This window comes from Salmo salar, chromosome ssa12, assembly GCF_905237065.1.
Source record: "Salmo salar chromosome ssa12, Ssal_v3.1, whole genome shotgun sequence".
In the NCBI taxonomy this organism is placed as follows: Eukaryota; Metazoa; Chordata; class Actinopteri; order Salmoniformes; family Salmonidae; genus Salmo; species Salmo salar.
Window position 1 is genome coordinate 92,597,983 of NC_059453.1, and position 27,241 is coordinate 92,625,223.

Consider the following 27,241-nt stretch of genomic DNA (forward strand, 5'->3'; position numbering starts at 1 on the left):
AAACAAGCAAAGCGTCAATACATGATTAAAATTGAATCCTACTACACCGGCTCTCACGTTCGTCGGATGTGGCAGGGCTTGAAAACTATTACGGACTACAAAGGTAAACCCAGCCATGAGCAGCCCAGTGACGCAAACCTACCAGATTACGCTCTCAGTATCCGATGTGAACAAAACCTTTAAACAGGTCAACATTCACAAAGACGCTGGGCCAGACGGATTACCAGGACGTGTACTCAAAGCATGTGCGGACCAACTGTCAAGTGTCTTCACTGACATTTTCAACCTCTCCCTGACCGAGTCTTTAATTCCTGCATGTTTCAAGCAGACCACCATAGTCCCTGTTCCCAAGGAAGCGAAGGTAACCTGCCTAAATGATTACCGCTCCGTGGCACTCACGTCGGTAGCCATGAAGTGCTTTGAAAGGCTGGTCATGGCTCACATCAACAGCATACTCCCAGACCCCCTAGACCCACTCCAATTCACATACCGCCCCAACAGATCCACAGATGAGGCAATCTCAATCGCACTCCACACTGCCCTTTCTCACCTGGACAAAAGGAACACCAATGTGAGAACGCTGTTCATTGACTACAGCTCAGCGTTCAACAACATAGTGCCCACGAAGCTCATTACTAAGCTAAGGACTCTGGGACTAAACACCTCCCTCTGCAACTGGATCCTGGACTTCCTGACAGGCCGCCCCCAGGTGGTAAGAGTAGGCAACAACACATCTGCCACGCTGATCCTTAACACTGGGGCCCCTCAAGGGTGTGTACTTAGTCCCCTCCTGTACTCCCTGTTCACCTACGACTGCGGGCAAAACATGACTCCAACACCTTCATTAAGTTTGCTGACGACAGAACAGTGGTAGGCCTGATTACCAACAACGATGAGACGGCCTATAGGGAGGAGGTCAGAGAACTGGCAGTGTGGTGCCAGGACAACAACCTCTCCCTCAATGTGAGCAAGACAAAGGAGCTGATCGGGGCTACAGGAAAAGGTGGGCCAAACAGGCCCCCATTAACATCAACGGGGCTGTAGTGGAGCGGGTCAAGATCCTTTGTGTCCACATCACCAACGAACTATCATGGTCCAAACACACCAAGACAGGTGTGAAGAGGGCACGACAACACCTTTTCCCCCTCAGGAGACCGAAAGGATTTGGCATGGGTCCCCAGATCCTCAAAAGGTACCGCCTGGTATGGCAACTGCTCGGCATCTGACCGTAAGCCGCTACAGAGGGTAGTGCGATCGGCCCAGTACATCACTGGGGCCAAGCTTCATGCCATCCAGGACCTATATAATAGGCAGTGTCAGAGGACAGCCCAGAAAATTGTCAGAGACTCCAGTCACCCAAGTTATAGACTGTTTTCTCTGCTACCACACAACAAGTGGTACCGGAGCGCCAAGTCTAGGACCAAAAGGCTCCTCAACAGCTTCTACACCCAAGCCGTTAGACTGCTGAACAATTCATAAAAATCACCACCTGTCAATTTACATTTACCCCCCCCCCCGTACACTGCTGCTACTCGCTGTTTGTTTGTTACCTATTGTCATGACTTTGGCCTGTGGGTAAGGTTTATGACCCCCCCCATAAATACCTTTCTCCCTTCCCCTCTCTGAATCTACTGAAGGACTTGAATAGCCTGTGTTAAATATAGAGAGTCTGGGAACATCAAAGAAATGGGGAAAGGAACCATATTTTGTTAATAAAACCAGTTGGAAATATGCTTGATAACGTAATGAGTATGGATTTCATTTCAGTTGTCATCTGAGACATTATGATTGATGACAGGACGACAAACTGTACCTGGGGACTTCCGTTTGATTTCAGTGTGTGCCAGCAGGGACCTCTGAAGAAGTCACCAGTACTTTCCTTCAAATAATTAGTCAGGTGACACTCAAGTCGTTACTCGTGATATCCAGACGGATATCGATGTCTTTTTCAATTGAACTAATATGTGAAATTGCCAGATTTACATTCTCAAGTTTAAATAATATCCAAATTGATGAGTTTTCTAAATGAGACATTGTAATCTTTTTCCACATTAACCTAGATGAATAAACCTCTCAGGTTAATTAAAGTTTAAATCCCAAATAGCCTATACAGGTTTGATTTATCATTAAAATTGATCAATCAGTAAAATTTGGTTTTTGCAAAACCCATTCAGTAATCCAGTACTGACAGAAGTCCCGCCCCAGCAGGAATCCCATGTGGCTTCGGCCCAAGGAAGAAGTGTACCATAGTGGGGAGTGTTCCCAACATTTGATCTACTGTTTACACTTATGATAGCCAATCAATGGAGATTGTATGGATTATCATCTCATTCAATTTAATAAGTTAAATTGTTGAACATACCTTAATGTTCTTGCAATCAAATGAGACACTTTTAAACTTCCCATATTAACCTGGATGAAGCAACCTCAGGTTAATTCAAGTTTAATACCCAGATAGCCTACCCAGGTAGGATTAATCATTGGCATTGATTAATTAATTCAATTTGCTTTTGCAAATTCATTCACGTCCAACTTCCACATTACTGGTACAGTACTGATGGTTCGTCAACATCTATAAATAGATTAAACTTGTCTTTGCAGCTTCCAATGAATTCCAAACCCAAACATTGAAAAAAAAATAGGAACATTTTTCCTCTAAATTTTTCTAATAATGTGCAAGCTACCAAAGGAGGTGATCACCACTCCTCCGCTAATTAGTGAACCTCCACCCATAAAAGGATTGATCTCTGACCTCAGCAGTGATACCAACCCTAATTATGCCATTAGAAAAACAACAGCCGAAATTGTGAACGCTCTCCAAAATCAACCATCAAACACAGGCTTTATGACTGTTCTCTCCACTTTAGCACTTATGTATCGCCATCAAAGGTTGGCATCGGTCCAATACCACAGTGCACAGCTGAAGCACGTGCAAGACATGGCTAACATGAGGGCACAGGTGGAGAGAACTGAGCAACTATTGACAAAAGCGGGAAATGAAAACATTCTGCTAGTCGAGGAACTGCGTTTGAAATCGGAACAATTAAAAGTAACTGCAAATACTTATGACGATGAACGAGCACAAACTCTCCAACAAAATCGTCATCTGCAGGAACAACTCGATTTAGCCAAAACTAAATGCGATGTAGTCCACGCCAAACTAGATAAATCTGTCGAGTTATCTACAAACAGGAACGCGCAATTTGATAACATGCAGGCAGTTTTGTTGAACGTTACTCAAGGTAACAATGTTCTACTCCAAATTCTGCAGACCAAAGACAATCAGTTGATGAACACAATGACAAAGTAGGGTGACAAATCAGCAGAACTTATTGAAGTCGCTGACCAAATGAATGATGAGAGAACTCAGGTGATGAGGATGGAAATATTGATTTCTAAGCAAGCAGAGGAAATCTCATCACTGAATCTCTCGCTCCGTACTCGAGACCTCTATCTGCAAACCGTGACAGATAAGTTTGAGACCGACAGGAGCAGGTGTGACACTCACGTGTCCAAAATTGGTACTCTAAGCGCTCAAGTGGACTCTGCAATGCAGCAGAAGACCACCCTTAGGTACCATCTGGAGGAAGTCCAGAATGGTCACGCTCTACAGCATGACTACCCATCCAAGCAACCGGAGTCCGGTACTCAAAGGAGTGAAGACGATAGGTTTCAGACATTGCCTCCATCATGTGTCCCTCAGTCTTCTCCTCTTGGCCATTCGGCACTGAGTAATATGGAGCCTCCTGGCCAACAAAGCCAAAGTTTGGCTTCTCCTCTTGGCCTTTCGGCCCCAATCTCTCCACAGGATGAAGCCAACCCTCTCCGCCCGCTTGGCGCGGAATACCTTGACAAACTCGTCAAGAATTTCCCCACCTTTGACCCCGTTCCAGGTCAGCCAAACGATACTGAGACGTTCCTAGCTGACATAGAGGACTCGTTGGGTGGCTACCCGAATGCTACGGGTTCTGACAGGGTTTACCTGTTGAAGCGAACGTCGAATATACACGTGACGAGGTTCATTCGCCTACAACAGCAACACGTGCTAAATGACTACGCTAAACTTGCCACAGCTTTGAAATTAGAATTCAGTGGTTCTGCGACTCGCAAACACGATAGCTCACTGGCTAACACGGTCAAACAAGCTCGGAACGAACACCCACAAGCTTTCTATTATAGGCTTCGTTCAGCTTACTTTGGCCTACTCACTGAAACAGGAATGGAAGAGCTGTTACCATTCAAACAAATGTTTCTGTCGAACATGTATCCCACCTGCATTACCTACTTGGGCCCTGCAGCCCACGTTGGCTTGCCTATCTTACAACTCAGAGAGCTTGCAAGCACAGCTTTTGAGGCATCAAAAGCTCACAACGCTAAGAGCCCTGACCACTCGGTTTTGAAGTTTGACCAGGAGCACTCACTCCAGTTAGAGGGTGCATTATCAGGTATTGGAGCGTCGAGAGATGACGCACCACAACAGTTTCTACCACGAAACCATGATTCCAATAACCGCCACGGTCGAAATAACTGTAAAGTACGTCGCCTTCAAAACGACTACCGCTACAATCGGCCTGTTCGCTACGTTCCTGCACCCAACCCACACAAAGTGTCAGAGCACAAGGGTAACAAAGGGTTGAAGGACGATCAAAACGTAGACCAATGTTCTCCAGAAGTCCCACTATGGGAAGAACTTAAGCGAGAACAATTTGAGAAAAGGGTAAAAGATAAGTCACAAGGACTAGACGGGGGAATTACCGGACACCAGGTCCGCAGGAATTAACACCCATAGCAAGGACGTTAACGTTCAAATTTCTCCCGCTCTCATTCAAGACCCTATCCAGGGCCCGCTTGATCGAGAAACAAGCCCCCGGGCTCTGTCTATAGACTCTGATACAAAAGGTGCGAAGAAAAAGGTCAAACGCTTCGTTAAAGCCAAGCCCACTCAAAATCGGAAAAGTCAATCTGCTTCCATCTTGAACAGACATGGCACATCATGTCGTTGCGAACGACCACTCCACTTTGTGGGGAATATGTCCGCTAACCACGAATCTAAACGGCCATACCTGGAAACAGTCCTGGAGGACTGCTTAGCTTGTCATGCGCTAATTGATTCGGGTGCGACAATATCACTCATCTCTCAAACATTGTTTGATGATCTAAAAAGGGCTTTGAAGCCAACTAAACGTTGGTTAAAAGTGGAACGACGCGACACTAAACTTCGAGGGGTCACTCAGACTACCTCGCCTCTCACATTGAGAGTCATGCTGAAACTACACTTCCAGGACGTATCGCTCGTTCACCCTGTGTATGTTACCAGCCTCGAAACTGTACCCCTGCTACTTGGAGCAGACTTGATGGATCGGTTACTCCCATTGATGGATTGGAAAACCAACCAGGTATGTTCACAGGCCACAGTGCCTTCTCCACTGACCACACTGTCTTCCCCTAACGCTAGCTGCAACGCAGTCCTTCACGAGGGGTATCTGTCGAAAGCACCCCTTTGGGAAAAGACGTTTAGAAACCTCTTGGTGCAGAATCCGATCCAAGGAGATATTACGATATCTCGACACATTCCATCAGCCAATCTGATTGACCATTCTTTTCATGATTTCGAGCCAGCTGTCTCTGTGAATGAGCAACTTCCCTCCTCCTTGCAGTTGTGCAATACGGTAGTTGAGATTAACTTCTCTTGCCCTTTGGACACTTCCGCAAGCACTGCGGCCGTCTCAGCAAGAAAAACATTGATGCGCAGAGTACACTCTGCTTCCGATGATACACCTTCCGCTTTGTTGGGCACTGTCACCCCTTACAATGACACTAATGGCGTCAGTCCAGCAACTGACCCGATGACTCCCACTGGTGAAACACTTTGCGATATCACAGACCGATATCCTCGTCTCAGTTTGCAGGTACTGAAGAGGTTGCCACACGCGGACGCGGTGGTGACTGACAGACCTCGACAGCCACTGAGGGTGTTGAAGCACAAACACCAGGAGATTTGGTTGAAAGGTTACAGCCATTCTCATAATAACGCGGCCACTGACAACTCGTACATAGGGTCCGACCTTTTCGTTTGCGCCTCGGACACCAACACCACCCGCTGGTGGGGGGGTCCCGAGACACAAAGGGGGGGAATAGTAGCCCAGACCCATGATGAGCCTTATCGAGGCCGGTGGGGGGGTCGAGACTACGGACAACACCGTACGAGGCCGCCAGAGCATAAATCAAATCTAGTTGTAAACTCCCCTATGAGAACAGTGAGGAGCAGACAGGCCCCTAGACGGGGATTATCTTAGAACACGTCTAAGTTAGTACTGAGGTGTACCACACTGGTCGTAAAGGAAGTCCAATGGACTTGTCCACCTCCAAAACAAATGGCAACAATAATCATTCCTTGCCATGTGTAGGTTCAACTACAATACAACTAGTAATATGCTCCAATCATGTGTTCCGGTAGATAATATTTCAGAATAAATCGGTAGGACAACTGGACCCCTTGAATACCAGTACCAATACCACAGTCAATCCAGCAACACTCAGTAAGAGGATTAGTAACCTCACAAGTTAAATTGCTATTGATAATAGCGACATAGGAGTCACTTAGAGTGCAACACGGGGAAGGGAATCTCCATTGCACTCTTCCAATGGTTAACACATGCCACTAATAAATATAAAATTATTAGAAGTCATGAACCATGATCACACCACGTACGACTGGTCTAATACTTAGAGTACTTCCGTCGTGAGGTTAGCTCCTCCGTGGATAACATAGCTATGATATTGACTTCATACCTACTGCCACTACAATAGTGGAAGACACAGTGACTTGTAGAAAACTACTACAGACTCCCTTGACACCAATTCTGACTGACCTCCAGGCATTGACCTGAAAATTACCTGACTACGTCAGACTCATTCTGAACAAGTTGTAATCTGCCAGGATACTTGGTTTTCTTCCCTTGACATGCGCGATTGTGTAAGCATAAACGCACATGCACAACGGAACATCCAATTAGGATTTATGCTAGGATCACTTAAGGGTCCAAGCAAAATACCAGCCTTAGTAAAGTTGAACATTTACTTCTAGGCCTTTGACTCTACAGCACTCACCAGTTTTCTAACCAGAAGTCCATAGGTCATCCTGTAGACTGCCCAAAACTAGTGCCTTACAGCTGTAGACTTATCATATAGTTGTCAACTTAGGATAGTACCCTAAGCGCCACCCCGCAAATTAGGAAAGCCCTAAATATGTCATTAGACAATGCCATGATAGGGTCATTTTGCAAAGACCATGGACGTAGATAGAATACAGTCCAATTAGATGATTAAGGTGGCATAACTATATTTTGTTTTGTTTATGCTTTCATTAATTTTGTTTATTTTCTTTGGCACATAGAAAGTGATAGAGCCATAAACAACTCCCCCATACAACCATCAGTTAGTGCCACAACGCCGCTCATTTGGAAGGAAATGTAATGATATATTGCATGAGTGTGTGTTCGTTGTTAACATCTGCCTAAGTTACTGCCCAGATATTCCAGTCTGGACGACCAGACGACGGGTCCGGAACGGCGATCCCAATCCGGACATCCGCTGCCGAGCCATGGAAAGGACTTCTTCATTTGCAGAGACCCTACCCGGGTCGACCACCAGAGGGGGGACTGCAATAGCAACCACCAACTGGACATCTGCTGCCCAGCCTTGGAGCGGACTTCTTCATTTGCAGACACCCTACCCGGGTCGACCGCCAGATGGGGACCACAACGATGATCCACAACCAGGACAACTCACGTTCATTTTTATGTTGGTTTATAACATGCAGGTTAATCGCAAGATTGAACCCAACATGGGGGGACTGTCATGACGTTGGCCTGTGGGTAAGGTTTATGACCCCCCCCCATAAATACCTTTCTCCCTTCCCCTCTCTGAATCTACTGAAGGACTTGAATAGCCTGTGTTAAATATAGAGAGTCTGGGAACATCAAACAAATGGGGAAAGGAACCATATTTTGTTAATAAAACCAGTTGGAAATATGCTTGATAACGTAATGAGTATGGATTTCATTTCAGTTGTCATCTGAGACATTATGATTGATGACTAGACGACATAAACTGTACCTGGGAAAGTATCCACCCTCTAGTTATCAGAGTCACATGGAATTGTTATGCAATTGAAATGTTTGATATGGAAATTGTTTGTTAGCAGATTAAATGTAATTTTAGCTTCCAAATGAGAGAATTGGGTTTTCATAAGGAAAGTGCCCTGCTCGATCAGTGGCCCAACCCTGTGAAGAGACAGGGGTTATAAACGATGAAACACCTCCCTCCCCCTCTCCACTATATAAGCCTTTGACGAAAAGATAACCAGTTGTTCCAGTACGGGAGGTCTGCAGCGTCTACGTTAGAAGGACACACATGTCAACTAAGCCAACCTCGGCGTGAGCTATGGTATGAACTGGTATGAACTTTGAGCTTATTCACTACAGAAGTGCTACTTCCTAGCCGTTGAGTTAGCAGCGGCCGCTGCTTACGTGGGCTAGGAAAGGACGGACGACGGATCCAGTCTAACAGACGGACGAAGATACCACCACGTATCCAATTTACCACCAGAGACATTCTTCCGAGTAACAGGAAGATCTGTTGGCCAACCCGGCCAGCATCTACGACCAATCTACCGAAGCGCAGCTCAGAGTAAATATTTATAGCATTTTCCTTTTCCAAATGGGCGGTAATTTAGAATGCATAAGATAATGTATTTACGATAGCATAGCTGCTGTTTCTTTGTTCCTAAATCTTCCCGCTCTTTCATTCAAGCCCAACCCCCTTTCCTTTGTGTAACCAGCTTTCATACAGGTTCCGTTCACCAGGGGTGAATTCTGTATGACATCATTGTATTCTGTGTATTTGTAATTCTGTGTGATTAGTTAGGTATTTAGTAAATAAATAATTAAACCCAATTTTGTATTGCTGATTCAACTTGTTAGCCAGGGTTCGTGAAGATAGCCAAGAATTTACAACTTTCATTATGAGACTGAAAATAAGATAAGGGTTAATAGTGACTGCTACCGATGTAAAGTATTACTAAGTATTTTAAGAGTTTATTCGGAAGATAACGGCTCTATAAACGTTCTTCCGTGGTGCCCCGACTTTCTAGTTAATTACATTTACATGATTAGCTTAATCAGGTAATATTAATTAGAGAAAGAATTTATAGGTTAGCATGTCATATCACTTAATCCGGCATAGCCAAAGACACGACACTATGCATAGTCACTTTGCCCCCACCTACATGTATAGATTACCTCAACTAGCCTGTACCCCTGCACACTGACTCGGTACCGGTGCCCCCTGTATATAGCCTCGTTATTGTTATTCTTATTCTGTTACTTTTTATTTTAGCCTTCTTGCTAAATATTTTCTTCTTCTTGAACTGCACTGTTGGTTAAGGGCTTGTAAGTAAGCATTCCACGCTAAAGTCTACACTTGTTGTATTCGGCGCATGTAACAAATAAAGTTTGATTTGATTTGAGAGCAGAGAGGAGAGGAGAGAGACAAAGTGGGAAGAGGAGGAGCAGTGCCAAAACACTGTCATACAAAGTATGGAGTCCCCTATCATCACACATCCCCAGGAAAGCTGGAGAGAATGGGGCTGGGGAGTTTAGATCCTAGAATTAGAGAAGGACAGACAGAGGCCCGGGAGAATGGGGCTGGAGAGATTAGATCGTAGAATTAGAGAAGGACAGACAGAGGCCCGGGAGAATGGGGCTGGAGAGATTAGATCGTAGAATTAGAGAAGGACAGACAGAGGCCTGGGAGAATGGGGCTGGAGAGATAGTTCCTATAGCTAGAAATAACAGAGAGACTACCGCTGGATTGGGCAGGGGAGTTAAATTGTAGTTTCTATAGTTAGAAAGAACAGGAAGCTTCAGTTTATTATTAATATGGAAATGACACGGTGTACATATGTATGTATGACGCAGATCTAACCATGGCAACCTGGACATCTCATGTTACTTAGTGTGCGTGAGGTAGGAGGGCATGGAATGTATAATACAACTGCATTATAATACATTATCAATGAGATAGTTGTGTAATTGGGCAGGTAACCTAAAGGTTAGAGATCCAGACCAGTAGCTGGAAGGACTGGTTTAATTACCTGGAGAAGACTGGTTTAATTACCTGGAGAAGACTGGTTTAATTACCTGGAGAAGACCGGTTTAATTACCTGGAGAAGACCGGTTTAATTACCTGGAGAAGACTAGTTTAATTACCTGGAGAAGACCGGTTTAATTACCTGGAGAAGACCGGTTTAATTACCTGGAGAAGACCGGTTTAATTACCTGGAGAAGACCGGTTTAATTACCTGGAGAAGACTAGTTTAATTACGTGGAGAAGACTAGTTTAATTACCTGGAGAAGACTGGTTTAATTACCTGGAGAAGACTAGTTTAATTACCTGGAGAAGACTAGTTTAATTACCTGGAGAAGACCGGTTTAATTACCTGGAGAAGACTAGTTTAATTACCTGGAGAATACCGGTTTAATTACCTGGAGAATAACGGTTTAATTACCTGGAGAAGACTGGTTTAATTACCCGGAGAAGACTGGTTTAATTACCTGGAGAATACCGGTTTAATTACCTGGAGAATACCGGTTTAATTACCTGGAGAAGACCAGTTTAATTACCCGGAGAATACCGGTTTAATTACCTGGAGAAGACTGGTTTAATTACCTGGAGAAGACTGGTTTAATTACCTGGAGAATACCGGTTTAATTACCTGGAGAAGACTGGTTTAATTACCTGGAGAAGGCCGGTTTAATTACCTGGAGAAGGCCGGTTTAATTACCTGGAGAATACCGGTTTAATTACCTGGAGAAGACTGGTTTAATTACCTGGAGAATACCGGTTTAATTACCTGGAGAATACCGGTTTAATTACCTGGAGAATACCGGTTTAATTACCTGGAGAAGACCGGTTTAATTACCTGGAGAATACCGATTTAATTACCTGGAGAAGACTGGTTTAATTACCTGGAGAATACCGGTTTAATTACCTGGAGAAGACTGGTTTAATTACCTGGAGAAGACCGGTTTAATTACCTGGAGAAGACTGGTTTAATTACCTGGAGAAGACTAGTTTAATTACCTGGAGAAGACCGGTTTAATTACCTGGAGAAGACTGGTTTAATTACCTGGAGAATACCGGTTTAATTACCTGGAGAATACCGGTTTAATTATCTGGAGAATACCGGTTTAATTACCTGGAGAATACCGGTTTAATTACCTGGAGAAGACTAGTTTAATTACCTGGAGAATACCGGTTTAATTACCTGGAGAAGACTGGTTTAATTACCTGGAGAATACCGGTTTAATTACCTGGAGAAGACCGTTTTAATTACCTGGAGAATACCGGTTTAATTACCTGGAGAAGACTAGTTTAATTACCTGGAGAAGACTGGTTTAATTACCTGGAGAAGACTGGTTTAATTACCTGGAGAAGACCGGTTTAATTACCTGGAGAAGACTGGTTTAATTACCTGGAGAAGACTAGTTTAATTACCTGGAGAAGACCGGTTTAATTACCTGGAGAAGACCGGTTTAATTACCTGGAGAATACCGGTTTAATTACCTGGAGAATACCGGTTTAATTATCTGGAGAATACCGGTTTAATTACCTGGAGAATACCGGTTTAATTACCTGGAGAAGACTAGTTTAATTACCTGGAGAATACCGGTTTAATTACCTGGAGAAGACTGGTTTAATTACCTGGAGAATACCGGTTTAATTACCTGGAGAAGACCGTTTTAATTACCTGGAGAATACCGGTTTAATTACCTAGAGAAGACTAGTTTAATTACCTGGAGAAGACTGGTTTAATTACCTGGAGAATACCGGTTTAATTACCTGGAGAATACCGGTTTAATTACCTGGAGAAGACTGGTTTAATTACCTGGAGAAGACTGGTTTAATTACCTGGAGAAGACTGGTATAATTACCTGGAGAATACCGGTTTAATTACCTGGAGAATACCGGTTTAATTACCTAGAGAAGACTAGTTTAATTACCTGGAGAAGACTGGTTTAATTACCTGGAGAAGACTGGTTTAATTACCTGGAGAATACCGGTTTAATTACCTGGAGAATACCGGTTTAATTACCTGGAGAAGACTGGTTTAATTACCTGGAGAAGACTGGTATAATTACCTGGAGAATACCGGTTTAATTACCTGGAGAAGACTAGTTTAATTACCTGGAGAATACCGGTTTAATTACCTGGAGAAGACTGGTTTAATTACCTGGAGAAGACTGGTTTAATTACCTGGAGAATACCGGTTTAAGTACCTGGAGAATACCGGTTTAATTACCTGGAGAAGACTAGTTTAATTACCTGGAGAAGACTGGTCACTGGATGCTACCAGAGTAGCAGGTGTGGGCCGACGTCTTCTGATCTGGAGAGAGGAGACAGAACGTCCATCATTATTCAGTAAGATACCAGGAAACCCCAATGGGAATATGTTATGTGTTTGTGTGTTTTCAATAGACTCCAACAACAGTATTGCAGGGATGTGTATTGTTACTGGACACACACGCATGGCAGCAGTTCTGAGCTGTAGCCTAGCTGGCAGCCTTGCTGACTAAGGCTGAGCATCATGTGAAGTCCAATCCTATTGTTGTTTCTAGAAGCTGCATTCTGCCATAACAGCCTAGTCTACTTTGTGTTCACAGCCTGTAGCCCACACAGTGTTATTGATGAGTGTACTGCAGTGTTCTAGAGTGATATCGAACAGCAATATGATGGTTATTTTAGAGGCCAGATATAAATATAGATATAAAGTTTATGCCTGTTTCTTTTTCTCTTTTTCTCAGAGCTATATAAAGCCTACAGTTAGAAACATAAATATTGGGCTTCCTGTGTAAACACAGCCTCCGTGATCCGTGAAAGACAGATTATCCAGTGAAAGAAAGCTTCTCTAATTCTAAGTCTCGCTCTGCCTTCCCAGTGAAGAGCACTGGATACAGGTTCTTTTAATAGGGGCTGACTAGTCAATGTTATCTCCTTGATGACACACTGTTTTAACTCGTCAATATTATCTCCTTGACGACACTCTGTTCACTAGTCATTATTATCTCATTGAAGACACACACACACACACATACACACACATCACTTCCCCATTGTCACGCCCTGACCATGAGAGAGCCTTTTTTATGTCTCTATTTAGGTTTGGTCAGGGTGTGATTTGGGTGGGCATTCTATGTCCTTTTTTCTATGCTTTGTATTTCTTTGTTTTGGCCTGCTATGGCTCTCAATCAGGGACAGCTGTACATCGTTGTCGCTGATTGGGAGTCATACTTAGGCAGCCTGTTTTCCTTTGGGGTTTGTGGGTAGTTAATTTCTGTTTAGTGTTTTGTTATACCTGACAGAACTGTTTGGCTGTCATTTTCTTGATTTGTTCTAAGTGTCTCGTTTACAATTAAATATGAGCACTCGACATGTCGCGCTTTGGTCCCCTTCCTCTACAGACGACGGCCGTTACACCCATGCAGAGCCTCTGTCCATCACACTTCGCTGCCAACTCCCTCTCCTTCACATTCATCATAACTCCCACAAGGAGAACAAAAAGAGCCCTGTCTTACAGAGAGAAAGGGCACGGAGAGTCATAGATTATGTTACTGTCGCTTATGTGAAGAATTCCAATGCGCAGGAAAAATACAGTTCTTCAGTTGTTCTGATGGATCATAGTAACAATAGAAATAATATAATACAACCCTTCATTTCTGTATAACCAGTTCATGTCAGTCAATGCTTCTCTCTCTGATTCATACAGTCTGGTCTGAATTTCACCAAATAACAAAATACCATCCATCTACAGCCTGCCTTGGGATGTTTCATCTATTGCTCTATATTGTATGAAACAAGGACTGGACTAACATCTTTCTACTACCATCACATAGAACTATTCATAGACCTGTCCTTGTAACAGCGGTCTTGTTCAACTTTGGATCATCCAAATTATTCATGGGCTTTTGAGGGCCAGCAGTTCTCATCCCAAATTGCACCCTAGTCCCGATATAGGGCACTACTTTTGACCAGGACCCATCGGCCAGTAGCGCGCTACTTCAGACCAGGGCACATAGGGTAGTAGTGCACTACTTTAGACCAGAGCCCATAGGCTAGTAGTGCGCTACTTCAGACCAGGGCCCATGCAGTATAAAGGGAATAGGGAGGTTTTTGGGACTTTCCTGCCTCCGTCTCTTTTTCTGCCCTGACAGAAATCCTTCTTCTCTATGAAGCTCAGGATCAGGGGTGCACAACAGAACAGTAGCACAGAGCTGGTTCAGTAGCACACAGCTGGTTTAGTAGCACAAAGTTGGTTTAGTATCATAAAGCTGGTTCTGTAGCACACAACTGGTTCTGTAGCACACAGCTGGTTCAGTAGCACAGAGTTGGTTTAGAATTATAGAGCTGGTTCAGTACCATAGAGCTGGTTCAGTAGCACAGAGCTGGTTCAGTAGCACACAGCTGGTTCAGTAGCACAGCGTTGGTTTAGGATCATAGAGCTGGTTCAGTACCATAGAGCTGGTTCAGTACCATAGAGTTGGTTTAGTATCATAGAGCTGGCTCAGTAGCACACAGCTGGTTCAGTAGCACACAGCTGGTTCAGTATCATAGAGTTGGTTCAGTATCATAGAGTTGGTTCAGTATCATAGAGTTGGTTTAGTATCATCGAGTTGGTTCAGTACCATAGAGCTGGTTCTGTAGCACACAGCTGGTTCTGTAGCACACAGCTGGTTCAGTAGCACGCGGCTGGTTCAGTAGCACACCGCTGGTTCAGTAGCACAGAGCTGGTTCAGTAGCACAGAGCTGGTTCAGTAGCACACCGCTGGTTCAGTAGCACACCGCTGGTTCAGTAGCACACCGCTGGTTCAGTAGCACACCGCTGGTTCAGTAGCACACCGCTGGTTCAGTAGCACACCGCTGGTTCAGTAGCACACCACTGGTTCAGTAGCACAGAGCTGGTTCAGTAGCACGGAGCTGGTTCAGTAACACAGAGCTGGTTCAGTAACACAGAGCTGGTTCAGTAGCATAGAGCTGGTTCAGTAGCATAGAGCTGGTTCAGTAGCACAGAGCTGGTTCAGTAGCACAGAGCTGGTTCAGTAGCACAGAGCTGGTTCAGTAGCACAGAGCTGGTTCAGTATTATAGAGCTGGTTCAGTAGCACAGAGCTGGTTCAGTAGCACAGAGCTGGTTCAGTAGCATAGAGCTGGTTCAGTATTATAGAGCTGGTTCAGTAGCAGAGAGCTGGTTCAGTAGCACAGAGCTGGTTCAGTAGCATAGAGCTGGTTCAGTATTGTAGAGCTGGTTCAGTATTATAGAGCTGGTTCAGTATTATAGAGCTGGTTCAGTAGCAGAGAGCTGGTTCAGTAGCACAGTGCTGGTTTAGCACCACAGAGTTTGTTCAGTAGCAGGGTTACAGTCTAATAGACTTACAGTAGCCTATAATTAAATCTCATTGTGCTATGGATACTGTAGCGAATGGCAGAACAAGGAAGCAAACCCGGGTCACAAGCGTGAAAGGCAAACACCCTATGCATCGCTCCACTATACATATCCCAACCAGAAGCCATGGATTACAGGCAACATCACATTGAGCTAAAGGCTAGAGCTTCCACTTTCAAGGAGCGGGACACTAATCCGTACGCTTATAAGAAATCCCTCTATGCGCTCCGATGAACCACCAAACACGCAAAGCGTCAATACAGGATTAAGATTGAATACTACTACACCAGCTCTGACGCTCGTCAGATATGGCAGGGCTTGAAAACTATTACAGAGTAAAAAGGGAAACCCGGACGCGAGCTGCGCAGTGACGCAAGCCTACCAGACGAGTTAAATTTGTTTTATGCTTGCTTTGAGGAAAACTACACTGAAGCATGCACGAGAACACCAGCTGTTCTGGATGACTGTGTGATAATGCTCTCGGTAGCCAATGTGAGCAAGACCTTAAAACAGGTAAACATTCACAAAGCCGCGGGCCAGACGGATTACCAGGGTGTGGTATCAAGCAGACCACCATAGTCCCTTTGCCCAGGGAAGCGAAGGTAACCTGCCTAAACGATTACCGCCCCGTGGCACTCACGTCGGTAGCCATGAAGTGCTTTGAAAGGCTGGTCATGGCTTACGTCAACAGCATCCTACCGGACACCCTAGACCCACTCCAATTCGCATACCGCCCCAACAGATCCACAGATGGGGCAATCTCAATCGCACTCCACACTGCCCTTTCTCACCTGGACAAAAGGAACACCTATGTGAGAATGCTGTTCATTGACTACAGCTCAGCGTTCAACACCATAGTGCCCACGAAGCTCATCATTAAGATAAGGACCCTGGGACTGAACACCTCCCTCTGCAACTGAATCCTGTACTTCCTAACGGGCCGCCTCTAGGTGGTAAGGGTCTGCCACGCTGATCTTCAACACTGGGGCCCCTCAGGGGTGTATACTTAGTCCCCTCCTGTACTCCCTGTTCGCCCACACCTGCATTGCCAAACACGACTCCAACACCATCATTAAAGTTGCTGACGACAGAACAGTGGTAGGCCTGATCACTGACAATGATGAGACAGCCTATAGGGAGTAGGTCAGAGAACTGGCAGTGTGGTGCCAGGACAACAACCTCTCCCTCAATGTGAGCAAGACAAAGGAGCTGATCGTGGACTACAGGAAAAGGCGGGCCGAACAGGCCCCCATTAACATCTACAGGGCTGTAGTGGAGCGCGTCGAGAGATTCAAGGTCCTTGGTGTCCACATCACCAACGAACTATCATGTTCCAAGCACACCAAGGCCGTCATGAAGATGGCACGACAAAACATTTTCCCCCTCAGGAGACTGAAAAGATTTGGCGTGGGTCCTCAGATCCTCAAAAGGTTCTACAGCTGCACCATCGAGAGCATCCTGACCGGCTGCATCACCGCCTGGTATGGCAACTGCTTGGCATCTGACTGTAAGGTGCTACAGAGGGTAGTGCGTAAGGCCTAGTATATCACTGGGTGTCAAGGTGTTGGGTGCGTACTGGTAGCGAAGTCAGGTGCAGGAGAGCAGAGAGTTGTGAACAGGCGCACACTTTATTGAGGCAGGAGAAAACAGCAGACGGACGCAACTGCGTCAAAACCTCCAGCCACAATAGAAAAAGTGCAGAGCGCAAAACACAGTCACAAAAGCTAATGATATCAAACAAACATACCACATGCAATAACATGGATCATAAACACCAGCCTGGCGCGTAACCTCAAACACGTAACACGAAACAAATTCACACAAATACATGGGGGTGAACAGAGGAATAAATACATGCAGTGGGATTGGGAATGTAAACCAGGTGTGCAGGGAACAAGACAAAACAAATGGAACAATGAAAAATGGAGTAGTGATGGCAAGAAAGCTGGTGACATCAACCGCCGAATGCCGCCCGAACCAGGAGAGGAGCTGACTTCGCGGAAGTCGTGACACTGTGGCCAGTGCTTTTTATTATTTTTTTACTTCAGTTCATTTGGTAAATATTTTCTTAACTCTAATTGAACTGCACTGTTGGTTAAGGGCTTGTAAGTAAGCATTTCACAGTAAAGTCTACCACATGTGACAAATAAAGCTTGATTTGATTTGAAATTCAACTCTAAAATTCACGGTGAACCAACAGGGAGGTTCGTCAGAGGAGAAGGCTAGTCTGCAGTCTGCAGCTAGTCTACAGACACATCCACCACTATCACTACTGTTGTTTACCTTCATTCCTATCTGTATAGATATCAAAATAACATTAGATTATATAACATTTGCAGCGGCTATATTTCTGTATCCTACAATTAACAAGAACCATATTTTACTGGGCACCAGGAAATGCAGTTGAAATATAATTTCAGTCAAAGGAAACATAGATATCTGTTGTACATATTAGTAATATGGTTATTGTGTAAAGTACTGGCTTCTCTCAGTATTGCAGTAGCTAAGAATAGATCATGAGGATTTGCATGCATTTCAGTTACAGTAATAAGACCATACAAACTTATTAAAACAGATTTGCTTCCAGAATCTTTTTAAATGTAGGACAGACAAGTGCTGTTTTAGCCAACACAGTATCTCTGACCTGAAATGTCCAAAACTGCCTCCCAGAAGCACTAGAAATTAACAGCAATGCTCCCAGCTAGGGACAAAGATATGTCTAGACATCAGCTTATAAAATGCAGAATAATGTGGATGACGTTTACTCAAGCCTACCAAAGTGGAGTTACATTACCTAGAAATGCCGCAATTCATCATTTTAACTCCACCCCGCCAGGACTCCATCCCCCAGGGCTCCAACCCCCGGGGCTCCAACCCCCGGGGCTCCATCCCCCAGGGCTCCAACCCACAGGGCTCTAACCTACAGGACTCCAACCCCCAGGACTCCAACCCCAAGAACTTCAATCCCCCAGGACCCCATCCCCAGGACTCCATCTCCAGGACTCCACCCCTAGAAAGATAGTTTGATGGACAGTGAATGCTGCTTCTCTCCAGAGCCTGACCTACAGTATTAAACTGTCAAGGTACAACAGGGCTCACAGAAAAACAGAAACAGACACTGAAACACTGAAACACTGCAATTCCGCTGCTGCTCCACACTGAGACACCCCAAAATGAAATGCAGAAATACTTTTCAGCACCACTGGCTGAAATTACATTTTTATAAATGTAGAGATTTTTTGGTATTTTGGTCCATTAATATTAGTATTTTAAAAAGTACACATAAAAACTATGAAAATGTTTCTTTAGATTATCATACTACCATCATATAGCATTTTATGATTTTTAACAACTTTAAAATAGACATACATCAATCTTTTCAAAGCTCACTACATTGAATTACACAGAATTTCAAAGCCCATTTCATAGACAATGTTACATACTGGACTACATTTAGTAAACCTATTTTGAAGAGATGGATTGCTTCGAAATAGGCTTTTGGCACTTGGTAGTCTTAATTCAGTGTACTTGTCTTTAACTGACATTTCCTGAAAGTCAGACTCTTCCTGCATGCCAACTAATTGTTCTCAGCTTCAGAAGCATCTGCATTCACCAAATGATCTGTGCTTATCCTTAGATATATTCTCCAGACTTTCCAATAGGGGATTTGTTGATATTCTGTCATTTTTTCTATTCTACATAATATTTTATTTGAATGAATTAGCCAAAAATGCATGTATTTAGTATTATACAGATATAATGATTTGAAAAGTATTTATCCACAATCTGCTCTGGAAAAGTCTGGTCCTGAAGTGAGACAAACATATGCACGTATTTCAGAAAAATTGTATTGAAAAAAATGATTTTATTTGTGTCTACATCAACTGGTAAAAGCTGATTGTGAAATGATTAAGAGAAAATAAAATCCTTAGTAGGCTGTGATGCCTGGTTTATACCTAAACACTGAAACCCTGAAATACTCAATTACTTAAACACCCAAGCACTCTTTGGCCACACTGAAATACTGTGATGCCCACACCAGTCAAGCCAGGCTCTGCTTGGCTCTGTGCTAGCCTCTGAGGTAAAGTTTGGTATTTTTGGTATTTTATTAGGATCCCCATTTGCTATTGTAAAAGCAGCAGCTACTCTTCCTGGGGTTCACACAAAACATGAAACATAACACAGAATGACATAATACAGAACATCATTAGACAAGAACAGCTCAAGGACAGAACTACATACATTTTTTAAAAGGCACACTACTGTACATATCAATGCATACACACAAACTATCTAGGTCAAATAGGGGAGAGGCGTTGTGCAGTGAGGTGTTGCTTTATCTGTTTTTTGAAACCAGGTTTGCTGTTTATTTGAGCAATATGAGATGGAAGGAAGTTCCATACAATAAGGGCCCTATATAATACTGTACATTTTCTTGAATTTGTTCTGGATGTGGGGACTATGAAAAGACCCCTGGTGGCATGTCTGGTGGGACAAGTGTGTGTGTCAGAGCTGTGTGTAAGTTGACTATGCAAACAATTTGGGATTTTCAACACATTAATGTTCCTTATAAAAAGAAGAAGTGATGCAATCAGTCTCTCCTCAACTCTTAGCCAAGAGAGACTGGCATGCATAGTATTTATATCAGCCCTCTGATTACAATTAAGAGCAAAATGTGCCGCTCTGTTCTGGGCCAGCTGCAGCTTAACTAGGTCTTTCCTTGCATCACTGGACCACACGACTGGACAATGATCAAGATTAGACAAAACCATAGCCTGCAGAACTTGCTTTTTGGAGTGTGGTGTCAAAAAAGCAGAGCATCTCTTTATTATGGCTAGACCTCTCCCCATCTTTGCAACCATTGAATCTATATGTTTTGACCATGACAGTTTACAATCTAAGGTAACGCCAAGTAATTTAGTCTCCTCAACTTGTTCAACAGCCACACCATTCATTTCCAGATTCAGATGAGGTCTAGCACTTAAGGAATTATTTGTACCAAATACAATGCTCTTAGTTTTAGAGATGTTCAGGACCAGTTTATTACTGGCCACCCATTCCAAAACAGACTGGTGCCAGGCAGAGCCTAGTGCAAGATCGAATCCCTGAGCTGACAAGGTAAAAATCTGTCGTTCAACCCCTGAACAAGGCAGTTAACCCACTGTTCCTAGGTCGTCAATGAAAATAAGAATTTGTTCTTAACTGACTTGCCTAGATAAATAAAGGTGAAAAAAGGGGTTTCAGTGACTTCATTAGCTGTGGTTGCTGATGCGTATGTGGTTGAATCATCAGCATACCGTAAATTCCGGACTATAAGCCGCAACTTTTTTCCCAGGCTTTGAACCTCGCGGCTTAAACAATGACGCGGCTAATATATGGATTTTTCCCGCTTTCAATTAAATGTCTTCATTTCAATGAAGACATTAATGAGCGAGCTAGCATGGACGTAGTCAATATAACTATTTGTTCAGCACTTTTGAAATGTACAGCGACAGAATTCAGAACATGGGCCGTTCTTACAATGTTCTCCCTGTACACCAAGTCAGAACCATAGGATAAATGAAGGGGGCATGAAAACAGACATTGAAAGATCTTACAAAATGTGTTTATTACATTTCTTTAAAACAGGTTACAGGCTACATGTGCACTAACAAGTCAGAACAGTAGGTGAAATTAAGATGAGAAAATAGACCAAATTATTAGAGTGAGGCACATGGGCCACTAACAGCTTACTACACAACATATATTTAGTATTAATTTCTTAGCTAAAGTATACATACAGTGCATTCAGAAAGTATTCAGACCCCTTGACTTTTTCTGCATTTTGTTATGTTACAGCCTTATTCTAAAATTGATTAAATCGTTTTTTACCTCATCAATCTACGCCCAATACCCCATAATGACAAAGCAAAAACTGTTTTTTAGAAATGTTTGCAAATTTATAAAAAAGAATACTAAACTGAAATATCACATTTACATAAGTATTCAGACCCTTCACTCAGTAATTTGTTGAATTACCTTAGGCAGCAATCACAGCCTCGAGTCTTCTTGAGTATGATGCTACAATCGGGTTCAAGTCCGGGCTCTGCCTGGGCCACTCAAGGACATTCAGAGACTTGTCCCGAAACCCCTCCTGCATTGTCTTGGCTGTGTGCTTAGGGTAATTGTCCTCTTGGAAGGGTAACCTTCATCCTAGTCTAAGGTCCAGAGTGCTCTGGTGCAGGTTTTCATCAAGGATCTCTCTGCACTTTGCTCCGTTCATCTTTTCCTCCATCCTGACCAGTCTCCCAGTCCCTACTGCTGAAAAACATCCCCACAGCATCCTGCCACCACCATGCTTCATCGTAGGGATGGTGCCTGGTTTCCTCCAGACGTGACGCTTGGCATTCAGGCCAAAGAGTTCAATCTTGGTTTCATCAGACCAGAGATTCTTGTTTCTCATGGTCTGAGAGTCTTTAGGTGCCTTTTGGTAAACTCCAAGCGGGCTGTCATGTGCCTTTTACTGAGGAGTGGCTTCCGTCTGGCCACTCTACCATAATGGCCTGATTGGTGGAGGAGTGTTGCAGAGATGGTTGTCTTTCTGGAAAGTTCTCCCATCGCCACAGAAAAACTCGAGCGCTATGTCAGAGTGACCATCACGTTCTCGGTCACCTCCCTGGCCAAGGCCCTTCCCCCTTGATTGATCAGTTTGGCCGGGCGGCCAGTTCTAGGAAGAGTCTTGGTGGTTCGAAATTTCTTCCATTAAAGAATGATGGAGGCCACTGTGTTCTTGGGTACCTTCAATGCTGCACACATTTTTTGGTACCTTTCCCCAGATCGGTGCCTTGACAGAATTCTGTCTCGGAGCTCTAAGGACAATTCCTTTGACCTCATGGCTTGGTTTTTGCTCTGACATGCACTGTCAACTGTGTGACCTCATATAGACAGGTGTGTGCCTTTCCTAATCATGTCCATTTAATTTACCACAGCTGGACTCCAATGAAGTTGTAGAAACATCTCAAGGATGATAAACAGGGTGCACCTGTGATAAGCTCAATTTCGAGTCTCATAGCAAAGGTTCTGAATACTTACGTAAATAAGGTATTTATGTATTTTATATTTAATACATTTGCAAAAATGTATTAAACCTGTTTTCGCATTGTCATAATGGGATATTGTGTGTAGGTTGATGAGGAATTTATTTGATTTGATCCATTTTAGACTGTAACGAAACAAAATGTGGAAAAAGTCAAGTGGTCTGAAAACTTTCCGAATGCGCTGTATCTCCCTGGCATATTACATAATTTATACAGCAGCATGCAATACAGTTTTGGACTCACCTTATTGTGCTGTGCTCACTTGACCAGGAAGGTGGACCGGCAGTCCTTTGTGGGTACATTTTGTCATCAAACTTTGTCATAAAAATATGGCGTTCTCTGGATTTGTGTTGCTTTCAAGACAACTGGGAACTCGGAAAAAGACAAGATCGAATCATGATGACGTCAGTGATCTTCAGGCCAGAGCTGTAGAAAGAGGCCAGAGTTCCCGACTTACAATTCCGAGTTGGATGACCGTTCAAAACGTATTTTCCCAGTCAGAGCTTGTTTTTTCCTGATTTCCCAGTTGTCTTGAACTCATTGAAGTCAGATTTTCCAGTTCTGAGTTAACAGTTGTTTTGAGCGCGGAAGAAATCATGCTGGATTGGCAACATGGCCAATGTTGAATGTTTATCATTTTAAGCTTGGAAAGGAGACCTTTAAACTGAGAATTGGGACCGCACACCCACTCCACTGAATAGCAGGCTAATGATTACCTTGCAATGCTTGCAGTTAGCCACTGATTCATTCCAAACCACTTATTGTTGTTGTGTAATGTTTATGTTCAATGGCCGATGAGCACCAATGCGTTTTATCTATAATTTCTCTTCATTATTTTTCTTCATATGACAAGGATTAAAAAGGATTTGCCAGTAGATTGTCGACTTAATTCATGATGATGACAGCTAGCTAAGATTTTGAAAGTCTAATCAAAGCTACTGTAGATATGAGGTGATTTGACATCATTTTATCTGTGGCCAATAACCTTGAATTTTCTAGCTCTACCCTTAGATTTGTCAGTGACGTAGTGTCACAATGAGTGACAGAACACTAAGCCAATCACAGCGCAACATTAGCAACCCTTATTTTCCGCTGGCTGCCCCACCACCACAGACAGCACCTGCATTTTGGAGCTGCCTTACTCAAGAAAACAAAAAAGAGACCATGTTTGTATGGAGGTTTTATTAACTCAAAGATTTTTAGATTATTTTTTTTTACATAGTTTGCCAACTGATATGTGACAAATATTAACGCCAAAATAGCATACAAAACAGGCAACCCCCACAGATAATAGATATACTGCCCTGAATGACGGGTCGCCACTGCCTAACATTACTACTACTATTGTATAGCTGTCACCCTGTAAAGCCCCAGCAGCTCCATCTGACTCTCTGTGACAGCATGAAGTCGAGTAGCTCTGACTCTATTCTCGTTATCCCTCTCTCTCATTCATAATGAATACACTCTATCTGTGTTATTCATGTTATATTTATTACATGGAAGAAATGGGATGTCTTCTTCACTACAGTACAACCTCTCCAGACAGTGAGGCACCCAAAGCCCCAATATGCAGTATTAACTTCCGTGTCCCTAATGACCATCTAGTTATTCTATTCTATTACATTCTATTATTTTCTATTCTATTCTAGTATTTTCTATTCTATTCTATTTTCTATTCTATTTTTTTATATTCTAGTATTTTATATTCTATTCTAGTATTTTATATTCTATTCTAGTATTTTATATTCTATTCTATTATTTTCTATTATTTTATTTTCTGTTCTATTATTTTAAGTTATATTATTTGAAATTCTATTCTATTATTTCTATTCTATTATTTTCTATTCTAGTGTTTCCTGTTCTATTATTTTCTATTCTATTCTAGTATTTTCTATTCTATTCTATTATTTCCTGTTCTAGTATTTTCTGTTCTATTATTTTCTATTCTATTCTAGTATTTTCTATTCTATTCTATTATTTCCTGTTCTAGTATTTTCTATTCTATTATTTCCTGTTCTAATATTTTCTATTCTATTCTATTATTTTCTATTCTATTCTAGTATTTTCTATTCTATTCTATTCTATTATTTTCTATTCTATTATTTTCTGTTGTATTCTATTATTTCCTGTTCTATTATTTTCTATTCTAGTATTTTCTGTTCTATTCTAGTATTTTCTATTCTATTCTAATATTTTCTATTCTATTCATTTAAAATGCTCATCCGGAGGCGGCGCTCTTAGTGGCCGGGGACTTTAATGCAGGGAAACTTAAATCCGTTTTACCTCATTTCTACCAGCATGTTACATGTGCAAACAGAGGAATTTAATCCACACACAGAGACGTGTACAAAGTTCTCCTTCGCCCTCCACTTGGCAAGTCTGACCATAACTCTATTCTCCTGATTCCCGCATACAAGCAAAAACTAAAGCAGGAAGTACCATTGACTCGCTCAATACTTAACTAGTCAGATGACTCTGTCTGGATGTTGCCTGAGAGAATGCCAAGAGTGTGCAAATCTGTCATCAAGGCAAATGGTGGCTAATTTGAAGAATCTCAAATATCAAATATATTTTGATTTTGTTTAACACTTGTTTAACATTTTGGTTACTACATAATTTCATATGTGTTATTTCATAGTTTTGATGTCTTCACTATTATTCTACAATGTTTAAAACTTTTGACCGGTATTGTAGCTGATGACAACATAGTCCAGGGAGACAGTTAACCAACCGTTCTCTCTTGGTACCAGTGGTGTGTGCTCTCCAGAGGATGGTGCGGTCTACACAACACATCACCAGGGGGGAAAACTACCTGCCCTCCAGGACACCTACAGCACCCGACAACAACCGATGTCACAAGAAGGCAAAAAAAAAAGATCATCAAGGACAATAACCACCCGAGCCACTACCTGTTTACCCCGCTTCCATCCAGAAGGCGAGGTCAGTGCATGTGCATTAAAGCTGGGACAGAGAGATTGAAAAGGAGATCAGATTGTTAAACAGCCACCACTGGCACAGAGAGGTGGTTGCCTACCAACAGACGTTATATCATTGGTCACTTTCATAAATTTTACCAATCTCACATTACTCATCTCACATGTATATACTGTATACTGTATCCTTCAATATCTATCTATTCTTTACTATGTATTGCATCTTAGCCACTCTGTCACTGCTCATCCATATATTATACACTTGTATATTCTCATCCCATTCCTTTACTAGATTGTGTGTATTAGGTTTAGTTGTGGAGTTGTTAGATATTACCTGTTAGATACTGCTGCACTGTCGGATCTAGAAGCATTTCGCAATAACATCTGCTAACCATGTGTATGTGACCAATAACATTTGATTTGATTTGAATAAAGAGCAAAACTTGAAAAAAATCTTTAAAAGTTAGCTGTTCTTTGAACATTCAACATATAATTTCACACATAACAGTAACACAACAATTCCTAATACCATGGAGTCTGCAACTGCAATAGCACGAAAATCACTGCAACTATTTGATCCAGAAACACAATAAAAGCTTTCGAAAGGTCCCTTGCCCTGTACAGAATGGAGACTCTGCTCTATAGGGGCTACAACGTCCCCTGTCATAACTAATTGATCCCAACACACTGAATGTCTCTACAGCGCTCAGAACGGACACTATTGAGAGGCTGTGAAGTCCTGTTCCATAACCCTGTGACCCCTCACCATGCCGAACCTGCCTTTTCAGATTGGAGACTGAGTGCAATAGCACTGGTAAAACTGTAACTCTTTGATCCCGTAAGTATCACCTAGAAAAGCTAACAGCTTGTGTAAGGTCCTGTACCATCACTCCGTGTGACTGTCCTCGCTGACCCCCCCCCCCTCCAAGCCTCCTATACCACCCTCCCCAGCCCTCCCTGCCCCCCCCCCTTCCTCCCCTTCCTTAGCCATCCCTGCCCCCCCCTGCCCTGTCCTCCCCTCCTCAGCCCTCCCTGCCTCCCCTCCCTTCCCCAGCCTTCTCTCTCACCTGTTCAGCAGCCTCTGGGTCCAGGTGAGAGTCCAGGAGAGGCATGGTGAACTGGATTTTCCTGGGGCTTCCTGTATCCATGGTCCTGCTGGCGGTAATAGTAGTAGACAGAGAAGAAGAGAACCAGGGGAGACAGAGTACAGAAAGGAGGAGGGAGAACCAAGGGAGATGGAGTACAGAAAGGAGGACGGAGGGAGGGAGGGGGTAAAGGTAGCTATGGAAGAGAGGTGGTGATGTTGCTACACTGAGCTCTGTCTGTCTCTCTTTTTCTCTCTTCACACACGTCCCGTTATTTTACCCACTTTCTCTCTCTCCCTGTCCTTTCTATGCCGTACTCTTTTCAGTGTCTTTCTTTGTTATCCAGCTCTACTGTTCCTCTCTATTCAGTCTCCTTTCAGTTTTATAATAGAGAGGAAGGAGGGAGGCAAGGGCATACTGTGCTCTCTCTCTCTCTCTCTCTCTCTCTCTCTCTCTCTCTCTCTCTCTCTCTCTCTCATTTGCTGAGTCTGGCTCCCTCTACACGACCCCGCCCCCTCTCCACTCTCTCTCTTTCTATTGGCTGGTCGTGCACTGGGGCTTATCTGCAGAATCCAACCATGCCGGAGGCATAGGCTCTCCTAACTCCTAGAAGCAGCCAAATACATCACACCACCAGGCTTAGTAAA

General features: G+C 43.2%; 1 protein-coding gene across 1 annotated transcript in view; it reads right to left on the reverse strand.

Annotated features, from left to right (window-relative positions):
• LOC106566152 (protein phosphatase 1 regulatory subunit 1A) overlaps nt 1–27,031 on the reverse strand; it is a 42,885-nt gene extending 15,854 nt beyond the window's left edge. The window contains exons 1-2 of the mRNA XM_014134008.2: nt 26,577–27,031; nt 12,388–12,448 (exon numbers count right to left, since the gene is read on the reverse strand). Of these exons, the coding sequence (XP_013989483.1) occupies nt 12,388–12,448; nt 26,577–26,657 (142 nt within the window). The 5' untranslated portion in view covers nt 26,658–27,031. The remainder of the gene's footprint in view (nt 1–12,387; nt 12,449–26,576) is intronic.
• Between the last annotated feature and the right edge of the window lie 210 nt (nt 27,032–27,241).